This window comes from Megalobrama amblycephala, linkage group LG14 (assembly GCF_018812025.1).
Source record: "Megalobrama amblycephala isolate DHTTF-2021 linkage group LG14, ASM1881202v1, whole genome shotgun sequence".
NCBI lineage: Eukaryota > Metazoa > Chordata > Actinopteri > Cypriniformes > Xenocyprididae > Megalobrama > Megalobrama amblycephala.
In genome coordinates this window covers 48,985,031-48,997,531 of record NC_063057.1, presented here as the reverse complement: position 1 = coordinate 48,997,531, position 12,501 = coordinate 48,985,031, and the positions used below count along the sequence as shown (strand labels likewise).

Sequence of the window (12,501 nt, the reverse complement as noted above, 5' to 3'; positions counted from 1 at the left end):
CCTTCACTGTCGTCGCTCCACTTTTATGCTTGCGGAGCTCCTCCGTGAGAGGTTCGAGACCGGTGCAAAGCGCAGCTGATTCTCGTTAACACTCACGTCACCGGCCTCTCACGGCTCTCGCCCACCCTGCTCGTCACAACATGATTTCAGTAAACAAGGCTTCGTTACGTCATAAGTGTTTTGAAACTTCAATAGTTATCATGACTTTGGCAGTTTGATACGCGCTCCGAACCACTGATTCGAAACAAAAGATTCGTAAAGCTTTGAAGCTTCATGAAGCAGTGTTTTGAAATCGCCCATCACTAGATATTGTTGAATAAAGTTGCTATTTTTTTAGTTTTGGCGCACAAAAAGTATTTTCATCACTTTATAATATTAAGGTTGAACCACTGTACTCACATGAACTGTTTTAAATATGTTTTTAATGTTTGAAAAAGGGAGTGTTATTGCTGGCGATTTAGGCCTTACTGAGACATCGGATTTTATCAAAAATATCTTAATTCGTGTTCCGAAGATGAACGAAGGTCTTACGGGTGTGTAACGACATGAGGGTGAGTAATAAATGACAGAATTTTCATTTTTGGGTGAACTAACCCTTTACGTGCAATTTCCGCTGCCTGCTCAAAGCGCTCTGTATTATCACTCTAGAATTTCGGGTGCTGTTGTATTAAATATCAGCAATTTTGAAATGCTTTGAGAACTGGAATTGCAGTATCTCTGTCTTTCCCTCTTTGCAGGATGCTTTAGAAGTTTGTCAGACGCGAGTGAGTAAGTTGGAGTTACAGCAACAGCAGCAGCAGGTCTTGCAGTTGGAAGGTGCCGACGCCAAAGTGCTGCTTGGAAAATGCATTAACATCATGCTGGCCATCGTCACTGTGATCTTGGTGTGCGTCTCCACCGCTGCTAAGTTTTCCGCTCCGCTAATGCGAAGTCGTCTACATGTGTTCGGGACATTCATATGCGTTTGTCTACTGGTGTATGGCTGGAGCAACTGGGAGCATTTGCAGTGCGCAATTGAACGAATGCTACTGCCTAGATGAGGGACGTGAAACGCGTTTGTATGCATGTTCAGCAACGTTCTCGTCAGATCAAGTGCTCCTCCAGGGATCTTCCCTTCACAATGTGACTGTTCTAAGACAATGGCTTTAACTTACACTTTTTGTCTATTTTGTGTTTGTGTTTGTGTTTATGTGAGCAAGATAGTATTCATGATGTACTGTAGCAAAAACGGGTCCATCTCTGTGACTTTATTGTGTTATTTCGAATAACATGTTTCCATTTGTCAGCCGTGTCTTAAAAGTAAAGGTTCACCACCTTTTTACAAATTTAATGTGCTTTTTTTTAGGTGGCGATGGCATGTTTGTGCTCACAAAAACAAATCTGGGTCATATTTCATCCCACAATCAATCATAAGAACAAAAAGAATGGAAAAAAATAAAAAATTATATATATATATATATATATATATATATATATATATATAGCATAAAGAAAATGAAGACTAGGGAGCATATTTTCCTTTTTTGTACTGTGACAATGTCATGATGATGCATTTTTATGGGTGTTTTACTTTTGAGAAATTCTCATTCTTGATTCTTATTAGGTTTTTATTACTGTCTGTGATGAATGGGATTCTGGAAACAATAATTTTACAGTTATTTTAATATATAACATGTTTTGTTTTTTTCATTGTAATAATGAGATGTTATTGCAGTAATGAGATATTTGGGGAGATGTGATTAATTCTAAACAATGTTAGAATGCAGAACATGTCTTTGTCTTTAAGGGCTTGATTTTCTTTATGCAAAAAAATTTTTTGTTTGTTTTTCGAATTTAGGGTGAAATACAAGCCAGACGTGTTTTTGACATGCTTTGTAAGTTTCATTCGTTTACTAAGACTACATTTTCTAGCATTATTTGTACTATTGAAATGACCTGAAGTTCTTTTCACCGGCACTTTAAACACGGCGCCCAAGTTTGAGATTCTGTGTGGGGTTTTTTAATTTTTTTTATTATTATTATTAATCTTTAGTCTGAGCAACGGTGCTCTGTACTGACCACAAACTATAGAAACAAACACTTCTTTTTGTTTGCTAATAGAAATGCCTTAGGGGTTATAGAAACTAGAACAAGAGAAGGAAACAAATGTCTCTGTCAAGTTTATGTAACATTCTGAACTGTTCTTTGTGGAAGTTAGAATTACTATTTTTATATATTTTTAATTAGCTTTGTTTAATGTATGCTTTAATGATCCAGAATGCAAACTGATTTAAACATTATTACCATGTTCCTTTTGAGTGTGTGCCTGCCTGTGGTGGTTTTGACTGAAGATTGTATAAGTCACAAAATCTGAATTTACCCATGAACGTGAACTAAGATGTGGTGTAAAATTAGTTTTAGAGGCCTTTTATCTTTAAGCATGGGGATAGTGATTTTATTTGTTTTATACATGCTTCAGTGTCCATCTGGTAGGAAACTGGTCTGATTTGAAATATTGTCAAAACCTAAAATAAATGGCCTCGTTTTCTCTTATTTTACGATTCTTTCTTTATTCAACCACCTGATGTATCTCTCATTGTGTGGAACCATTTTTGAACTAAGATACTGTGAAAATGTAGCTGTTCCATTCTTTTCTTTTTTTTTATACATCCCTACCTGTGCTGTTTGACATTATTTACCTGAAAGATAATCCTTTGCAAGACTTCAAGGCTTGAATGTCTTTCATTATTTTCAAAGGTCACTGATGACGCTTGTGCTTCAGCGACTTTCAGATGGTTGTCGCCCTCTTGTGGCTGATACAGGAAACGGAGCATGATGGAAAAAAAAGCTTCAATTAAAGGGTTAGTTCACCCAAAAATGAAAATAATGTCATTTATTACTCACCCTCATGTCGTTCCACACCCGTAAGACCTTCGTTAATCTTCGGAACACAAATTAAGATATTTTTGTTGAAATCCAATGGCTCAGTGAGGCCTCCATAGCCAGCATTTTCATTTTTGGGTGAACTAACCCTTTAATACATTGTCTCGTCAGACTCCATATATAAGTAAAGTAATAAACTTAGAGGCATGACAATCCACTCCATTCGAATACTGACCGAGACGAGACTGTCAGACCTCTGCTTTACACCCAAACAATTCAGTACCTGAGTGAAGTGTTGAGTATCCGATGTAGCCTATTTTTTGCTTACTGTGTGACGCATTCATTGAAAAGAACCGACTCTCAAATTGAACCACAGTTTCTAAGCGACTATACTGTACGTTTTCTTGAATTAGCCTGAGGTTTGGTTGTCATGTCCAAAGTTATTCTCAGTAACATCAACTTTGTCGACATCATGGATAAAAAAATATTAATATCATTAATATTAAATTGTTATTGCCAAAACATTGACCAGTCAGGTGAAGTGGATTTCACTGATCATCTCCTAACAAGGCCACATATTAAGGTCTTGGTAGATTAAATGGTAAGCAAACAATCAGTTCTCTTAATAAACAATCTCCTGGATGCAGGAGAAATTGGCAGGAATAAAGATCTGAGGCAATTTTTTGGCAAGGCTTCTGGGTGAGAGTGGGCCTATAAACGGCAAGGCTTGTGGGTTGATCCCGGGTCAGCAATGTTGAGAATTTACACCACAAACAGGATGACCCGACAGGATGTTGAGCGCCCAAGGCTCATCAATGCTCGAGGGCAACAAAAGGTCTGGTCCGAGCCAACAGAAGGTCTACTGTGGCACAAGTCACACTAAATTTTAATGATCATTATGGGAGGAATGTGTCAACACAGTGCATCACACTCTGCTGCGTATAGGGCAACATAGCCACAGACCATTCAGAGTGCCTATGATGACCCTTGTTCACCATCAGAAGCGCCTACAAACATGAAAACTGGACCTTGGAGCAGTGGAAGAAGGTTGCCTGATCCGATGTGTCCCACCCCGTGGACTGCCGTGTACGCGTGCGCTGTTTACCTGTGGAATTGATGTCACCAGAATGCACTGTGGGACGATGACAAGTCAGTATAGGGAGTGTGATGCTCTGGGCAATGTTCTGCTGGGAATCCCTGGGTCCAGCTATTCATGTGGACGTGGACATGTGCTGCTATACCTACCTAAAGATTGTTGCAGACCAGGGTCCTGTACCTTGATGGTAGTTGAACAAACTCAGGGTTACAGGATTAGTTTTGCATTGACAAAACCAAACCAATCTAATCAGGCTTTGTTGGTAACATGACTCAGACTCAGTTGGTAACGTCCCTCATTTCTCTGTCAATTCAGGCTTTGATCCTGTTTAGGTGTGACATCAGTAGCGAACAGCCAATCACATGCTGTGGAACAGTGAATCTGCGATTCACTTCTCTTTTCTGGAGAATATTACGAGACCAAAAAGCTAAAAAATCTTGCTATATCAGTGCACATAAAAGTTGAAAAGTTAGTTTATATAGTTGACAGAGGTATAGAGAGAATTGAAAATTTAAAGGGTTAGTTCACTCAAAAATGAACATTCTGTCATTTATTACTCACACTCATGTCGTTCCACACCTGTAAGACCTTCATTCATCTTCAGAACACAAATTAAGATAGTTTTGATAAAATCCGATGGCTCAATGATGCCTGCATTGCCAGCAATAGCACTCTTTTTTGAGTGCTCAGAAAGCGAGTAAAAACATATTTAAAACAGTTCATGTGACTACAGTGGTTCAACCCTAATATTATAAAGTGACGAGAATACTTTTTGTGTTCCAAAAATAACAAAATAGCATCTTTATTCAACAATATCTAGTGATGGATGATTTCAAAATACTGCCTCATGAATCTTACGAATCATTTGTTTCAAATCAGTGATTCAGAGTGCCAAAATCACATGATTTCAGTGAACGAAGCTTCGTTACGACATGTTTTGAAACTTCAATAGTTATCATGACTTTGGCAGTTTGATACGCGCTCCGAACCACTGATTCAAAACAAAAGATTCATAAAGCTTTGAAGCTTCACGAAGCAGCGTTTTGAAATCGCCCATCACTAGATATTGTTGAATAAAGTCGCTATTTTGTTATTTCTGGTGCACAAAAAGTATTCTCTTCACTTTATAATATTGAAGTTGAACCACTGTAGTCACATGAACTGTTTTAAATACGTTTTTAGTAGTTTTCTGGGCATTGAAAAAGGGAGTGTTATTGCTGTCAATGGAGGCCTCACTGAGCCATCGGATTTGATCAAAAATATCTTAATTTGTGTTCTGAAGATGAACAAAGGTCTTACGGGCGTGGAATGACATGAGGGTGAGTAATTAATGACAGAACGTTCATTTTTGGGTGAACTAACCCTTTAAGCTCACATGTAGTCATTTTTATAGATTTATCTATTGATACCAAAGCTTATTTATATTACCTTTATATTTTTATATTCATTTCAATTAAGTAATAAACTAAAATTGTACATGTGTAATGGATTAAGGGTATAATATTTACATAATATCTAAATCACACTAAATTATTATTTTATATAAGTAAGCATTGCTAAAAGCTTTTTTTTTTTTTTTTGGACATGTAGTGACCTTTAATTTGCAGTAGAAACATGGGTAGTGACTTTATTGCATCAGACATGTTACTTTGCTCACAGATGACTGGTCCAATTTTGGTTTGAGATGTATTACCAGGAACATAACCTGCCCCAGAGAAGGTTAGCCGTGGAATTCAAGTTACTATGGCGTTGAACCACTAAACCCAAGCCACTTTCATGGTGGTTAAAACCCAGGGTTGGCGCAAACTAAACTGAAAAATACCTGGCTATCCACCTAAACTGACTGTAGGATTTCTAATATCATATATAGGACACAATAAACTGGGAGAATTTTTTCATAGTTCAGAAAAAGCAAAAATATATTGAGTTGTCTTAGTAAAATCTTATATTGTTTTTCAATAAAATGTCTTAAATGAATTGCATTCGTGCAGTTAGTAACTTATATATGACAATACAAAATTGCATTTACATAGTTGACGACTGATTATAGTCTGAGCTTTTTATTTATTAGTTCTTGATAGTTAAGCACAGGTGCTGTAGATGGTGATTTTCTGACTGAGTTCTTGCAGTACTTCTCTGGCCTCATTCTCCAGCCCTTCCAGCTCCTGAGCTTTCTCCACTAGAGTGTGCTGATTTATCACAAATGATCTCTCCAGCTCTGGAAGAGATAAAGAGAAAGAAAAGTGAGGAATCATAGTTAAATCTATAATCAAATATTTGAGTCCGTGAGCATGGTTACCTCTTAGTCTCTGTAGTTTGTTGGTGGCATCTGTTAATAGATCTTTTGCTTTCTGTCGTAGTTGCTCGGCCTTCTGACGTGCATCAATCACACCTGCTGCATTTTGATCTATCAGACCGCTGGCCAGTTGGTACTTAGGTTGCACGTTCAAGTCAATCTCCTAAAATACACAAATTTACACACACAGGCTTATTTCAAAGTGTCTAAGAGTCAATGATGTATGAGTATCCCAGATAAAAAATAAAATAAATAAAAAGAAGTAACCAAACCTGCTATATTCTATATATTTATATAGCTATAATCATAGACATATGCTATATTCAAGAAAAGTAACAGTTTAATGCCTGTGGTTAAAAGATTAGTTCACTTCTGAATAAAAAATTCCTGATAAAAATGTTTTTTTTTTTGATGAAAACATTCCAGGATTATTCTCCTTATAGTGGACTTCAATGGCCTTGAAGGTCAAAATGACAGTGCAGCTTCAAAGGGCTTTAAACGATACCAGACGAGGAATAAGGGTCTTATCTAGCGAAACGACTGGTCATTTTCTTTAAAAAAATACAAATGTATATGCTTTATAAACAGAAATGATCGCCTTGCAAGTGCTTCCACCATTCCGCTTTCCGTATTCTTCAAAAAGCTTACGCTGTATGTCCTACGTCTTCCCTATTCTACTTACGGAAAAAACGGAACTGGCGCCACATTCATTACGTAAGTTGAATAGGGAAGGCTTAGGACATACAGCGTAAGCTTTTTGAAGAATACGGAAAGCGGAAGCACTTACAAGGCGATAATTTGTGTTTATAAAGCATATACTTTCTTAAGCATATATTGTATTTTTTTAGAAAATGACCGATCATTTCGCTAGATAAGACCCTTATTCCTCATCTGGTATCGTTTAAAGCCCTTTGAAGCTGCACTGAAACTCTAATTTTGACCTTCAACTGTTTGGAGGCCACTGAAGTCCACTATAAGGAGAATAATCCTGGAATGTTTTCATCAAAAACCTTAATTTCTTTTCAACCGGGGGTGAGTAAATTATCAGGAAAAATTTATTTGAAAGTGAACTAATCCTTTAATGAATGTGGTGTTACCATCAAGTAAAAAGTAATAAATTTTCTTTAGAGAATATACATCTTAATCTTTTTAGTTATTTATATATATACAGGTGCTGGTCATATAATTAGAATATTATCAAAAAGTTGATTTATTTCACTAATTCCATTCAAAAAGTGAAACTTGTATATTATATTCATTCATTACACACAGACTGATATATTTCAAATGTTTATTTCTTTTCATTTTGATGATTATAACTGACAACTAAGGAAAATCCCAAATTCAGTATCTCAGAAAATTAGAATATTACTTAAGACCAATACAAAGAAAGGATTTTTAGAAATCTTGGCCAACTGAAAAGTATGGACATGAAAAGTATGAGCATGTACAGCACTCAATACTTAGTTGGGGCTCCTTTTGCCTGAATTACTGCAGCAATGCGGTGTGGCATGGAGTCGATCAGTCTGTGGCACTGCTCAGGTGTTATGAGAGCCCAGGTTGCTCTGATAGTGGCCTTCAGCTCTTCTGCATTGTTGGGTCTGGCATATCACATCTTCCTCTTCACAATACCCCATAGATTTTCTATGGGGTTAAGGTCAGGCGAGTTTGCTGGCCAATTAAGAACATACCATGGTCCTTAAACCAGGTACTGGTAGCTTTGTCACTGTGTGCAGGTGCCAAGTCCTGTTGGAAAATGAAATCTGCATCTCCATAAAGTTGGTCAGCTGCAGGAAGCATGAAGTGCTCTAAAACTTCCTGGTATACGGCTACATTGACCTTGGACCTCAGAAAACACAGTGGACCAACACCAGCAGATGACATGGCACCCCAAACCATCACTGACTGTGGAAACTTTACACTGGACCTCAAGCAACGTGGATTGTGTGCCTTTCCTCTCTTCCTCCAGACTCTGGGACCCTGATTTCCAAAGGAAATGCAAAATTTACTTTCATCAGAGAACATAACTTTGGACCACTCAGCAGCAGTCCAGTCCTTTTTGTCTTTAGCCCAGGCGAGACGCTTCTGACGCTGTCTGTTGTTCAAGAGTGGCTTGACACAAGGAATGCGACAGCTGAAACCCATGTCTTGCATACGTCTGTGCGTAGTGGTTCTTGAAGCACTGACTCCAGCTGCAGTCCACTCTTTGTGAATCTCCCCCCACATTTTTGAATGGGTTTTGTTTCACAATCCTCTCCAGGGTGCGGTTATCCCTATTGCTTGTACACTTTTTTCTACCACATCTTTTCCTTCCCTTCGCCTCTCTATTAATGTGCTTGGACACAGAGCTCTGTGAACAGCCAGCCTCTTTTGCAATGACCTTTTGTGTCTTGCCCTCCTTGTGCAAGGTGTCAATGGTCGTCTTTTGGACAACTGTCAAGTCAGCAGTCTTCCCCATGATTGTGTAGCCTACAGAACTAGACTGAGAGACCATTTAAAGGCCTTTGCAGGTGTTTTGAGTTAATTAGATGATTAGAGTGTGGTACCAGGTGCCTTCAATATTGAACCTTTTCACAATATTCTAATTTTCTGAGATACTGAATTTGGGATTTTCCTTAGTTGTCAGTTATAATCATCAAAATGAAAAGAAATAAACATTTGAAATATATCAGTCTGTGTGTAATGAATGAATATAATATACAAGTTTCATTTTTTAGTGAAATAAATCAACTTTTTGATGATATTCTAATTATATGACCAGCACCTGCATATATATATATATATATATATATATATATATACATATATATATATATATATATATATATATATATATATATATATATATATATATATATATATATATATATATATAAAATTGTATCAGCCTTACATATTTGAATTTAAGCCCCCAAAACAATATAAAAATCCAAAAAATAGTACAGTATTCAAGTCATCATATGTGTAAATTTCCTTTGAATGTATTTTTGAATAAATAAACAGTTAAAAGGCATTTCGTTACTTGTGCAGTGTGCTCAATTTCCTCTGTGATGTAGTCAGTTTGTTTCTGAGTTTGATCTGCACTTCTGGATGTTTCTTGAATTTTCTGTTGGAGTTCGTCGACCTTTCTCTCAAGATCCAAAAATCTTCCTGTGCTGCTACTCAGTTTGAACTCCGTTGCTTCAGTTTTTGATTGTACCTGTAGACACAGGAAGATTTCATTAAAAAGAATCAATAAAATTAGAAAAAACTGATAATGTTTGAAGGGCACATAAGGATTTTTAAAGATATATATACTCACAGCAGTAATTTGTTCTTTTGTTTGGTTTATGTCACTCTTGACCTCATTCAGTTTTTCGCTGGCAGCAGTCTGAGCGCGCTCAGTATCCTCTATAGTTTCCTTCACCTCATCAGTGGTCTGTTTCAGTGCTGTAACTCTCTCACTGTGATACGCACACAAAACACACACACGGTGATGTAATAAAGGAGGGTGTTTTTATGTTTATTTCTTCCACTATGGGCTTATTTTATTACATGGGTCGATTTTCTTACAGTACAGGTGACAAAACAACTTTCTTTGTTTTTGAAGGTCACATTAAAATGGTTTGTTTTCTACTTTTTTCCTTACTTTTTACTTTTCAAATGCTCAGATTTAATATTTTTTATTTTTAAAACTATGATAATCTAAACATAGAGTGCATTATAAACAGATTTTAATATTCACTGTGTGAAAATCATTTATATAATTCTTACACAAATTATGACAATCCCTTAGTTGTGGGGCCACAACCAAAAATTTTGCCACAAAAAAGTTGCCAAATTAGTGTACATGGTTACTAACTAGACAACAGTACCAATGAAGCACAAGCTTGAGATGAAAAATGAGACATATGCTGTGAGAAAACAAAAAAAATCTTGACCCTTCGCCAGGGGTTTGATTGACAGGTGATCTAACCAATCATAACACCAAATCCGTCATTTTGTCTGACAAAGCAGTCAGGGGAGTTAGCAGATTAACGTAAGTGGACTTGAACTTGAAAAATGTTGTGTACTGCAGAGGTTGCGTTAGACTGTAACTTTGTCCGTCATTTTGACGGACAGGGTCGTAAAAAATCCGTCATAATCTATTATTGCCCGTCATTTTAATTTTCATCTTTTAATTATAATAACACATTTAATTGCTTTTATTTTTGCCCACATTTGAACAAAAATAAAAGCAATTAAATGTTTTATTATAATTAAAATATGAAATTAAAATGACGGGTAATTCACACGTGAAATTTCTCTGTACGTGTTGGTAGCTATTAAAGAAAACGTGGTTTCATATTTATGTTTAAATAGTCCTATGTTATGTTTTAAATTCATTCATCTATTTGATTATGAAAAGTGAAGAGCATGAGTAAGATGCTTCATAAGATGCGCAGTATGTCGGGAGACATGGAGTGAGTCAGACATGATTTTGACCACTTCATAAAGTTTTATTTTGTAGAAAGCCTTTCTTTAAAGTGAATTTCATTTTGTAAAAATTGTATCTTAATTTTAATCAATGTTTCATCAACCAATTGCCTGGATGTAATAAATAAGAAGCAAATATAGTAGAAAATATAATCATGACATGGAGGCGCGGGCACGATCACTGGCACGTGAACTGGAACGTGTCTTACATGAATGAACCGAAACTCAGCGTATATAGGCTGCTTGCCTCAGAGACATGAGAAATATCTCTATAAAAAGCATAAAATTATCTACTTTAACGAAAACGAAATAATATAAAACGAAAAGAAATAGGCTACTCTGATTATGTAGAATAAACCGAATGAATTGTGCATTTTCTCTCTAAGTGCGTCCATGAGGAGATGAGGAGAGGAGATGAGGAGAGTCAATCTTTGCCGCCGACACTGATTCAAAAAACATTACTTTATTAATAAACAATTAAAATGTCTCCTTGCTGTTTTGGTCACATTCATAAGACCAATATCGATTCGTAAATCCCAGGCTATATGCCTTTTTCAGTTGACGAATAAACAGTGTATAGTGCGCCTCCCACCCAATAAATCGCAATAGGCTGAAAGCTTTGTGTTGCTTTTGATATGGAACAAAATCTCAGATTTAAAATTCTGTCCATTCATTAAGAAATTCAAGCAATAAATACCGTTTTGGCGCTTTTTAATCTGGCGTCATATATCGTTGTTACTTCTGGGTACTCGCCTGTGCGTTATCAAACGCATAGCAAAAGATTCGTGCTAGTTTCATTTTTGTTCTGGATCCAGTGCTCTGCTGCTACATTGGAGCGCATTCGCCACCAACTGAACAGGGGTGTGAATTACAGTTACAATTTACAATAGATCACCCTCAGTGTAATCTGTCAACGTGATGGACGGCCTTCAGATTTTTCAATGACGGATAATTTTCGGTTAACGCGACCTCCGGTGTACTGACATCTTTCCGCGATTGGAACAACATTCCTTCTGATGTTCATTCATGTTTATTTGATGCTATAGATGAACTAGTAGGAAGAGATGATCCGTTCATGAGGCGTTTGAGCTGAGGCACTACAGCGATCTGTCACAACACATTAAAGAGCCACAAAATGGTATTTATTGTTTACATTTCTTTAAAAATGACAAAATTTGAAATTTGAGACCGTTTCATATCAAAAGTAACCTGCTCTGTTTTGTCTGTCGACGCGTTGTCAGTGTCCTTTGCTCCGCAATGTATTTTTCACTGCGTGAGAACATGATGTGTGACGAGAGATCAGCATGGCTTGTCGGACATAGCAACAGTAACTAAAGGGGGCAGGTCTTTGCGAACAGTCAGTTCTCCAGTGATGCATTTATATTAGTGGTTCTCAACCCAGGGCCACTAGCGAGCCTCTTCAAACTTATAGGGGGCTCCAGTAAGTCTTACAATTATTTAAATTTAGTTATTAAAATTAACCATTTTAATTAAAATGCTAAAAAAAAAAAAAGATGAGATAAACATAAGGATGTACAACATTAAACTGACATCTACGGAGCCTCGCACATGCGGACAAATATATATATATATATATATATATATATATATCATGGCTATGAATTAAGAATTTGTTCTCTTGTTTTAGTTAATTTGTGGCCACAACATACATATTTTTCCCCAAAAATTCATGTGTGGGGCTCCGTAGACATCATATTTTGTTTTTATTTTATTAAATTTATTATTATTTTTATTGCAGATTAGATAGGCATTTCAGATTAGATAGGCGGGC

The 12,501-nt window shown here is 36.6% G+C and overlaps 2 protein-coding genes across 3 annotated transcripts in view; one reads left to right on the top strand and one right to left on the bottom strand.

Annotated features, from left to right (window-relative positions):
• Window positions 1–2,532, top strand: part of tmcc3 (transmembrane and coiled-coil domain family 3) — a 48,365-nt gene extending 45,833 nt beyond the window's left edge. For both annotated transcript variants that reach the window (XM_048155045.1, XM_048155044.1), the window contains exon 4: window positions 738–2,532. In XM_048155045.1, coding sequence (XP_048011002.1) covers window positions 738–1,040 — 303 coding nt within the window. In that variant the 3' untranslated portion in view covers window positions 1,041–2,532. The remainder of the gene's footprint in view (window positions 1–737) is intronic.
• A 3,456-nt stretch (window positions 2,533–5,988) lies between these two features.
• lamb1b (laminin, beta 1b) overlaps window positions 5,989–12,501 on the bottom strand; it is a 38,300-nt gene continuing 31,787 nt past the window's right edge. Inside the window, exons 30-33 of the mRNA XM_048154432.1 lie at window positions 9,556–9,697; window positions 9,277–9,453; window positions 6,258–6,417; window positions 5,989–6,176 (exon numbers count right to left, since the gene is read on the bottom strand). Coding sequence (XP_048010389.1) covers window positions 6,040–6,176; window positions 6,258–6,417; window positions 9,277–9,453; window positions 9,556–9,697 — 616 coding nt within the window. The 3' untranslated portion in view covers window positions 5,989–6,039. The remainder of the gene's footprint in view (window positions 6,177–6,257; window positions 6,418–9,276; window positions 9,454–9,555; window positions 9,698–12,501) is intronic.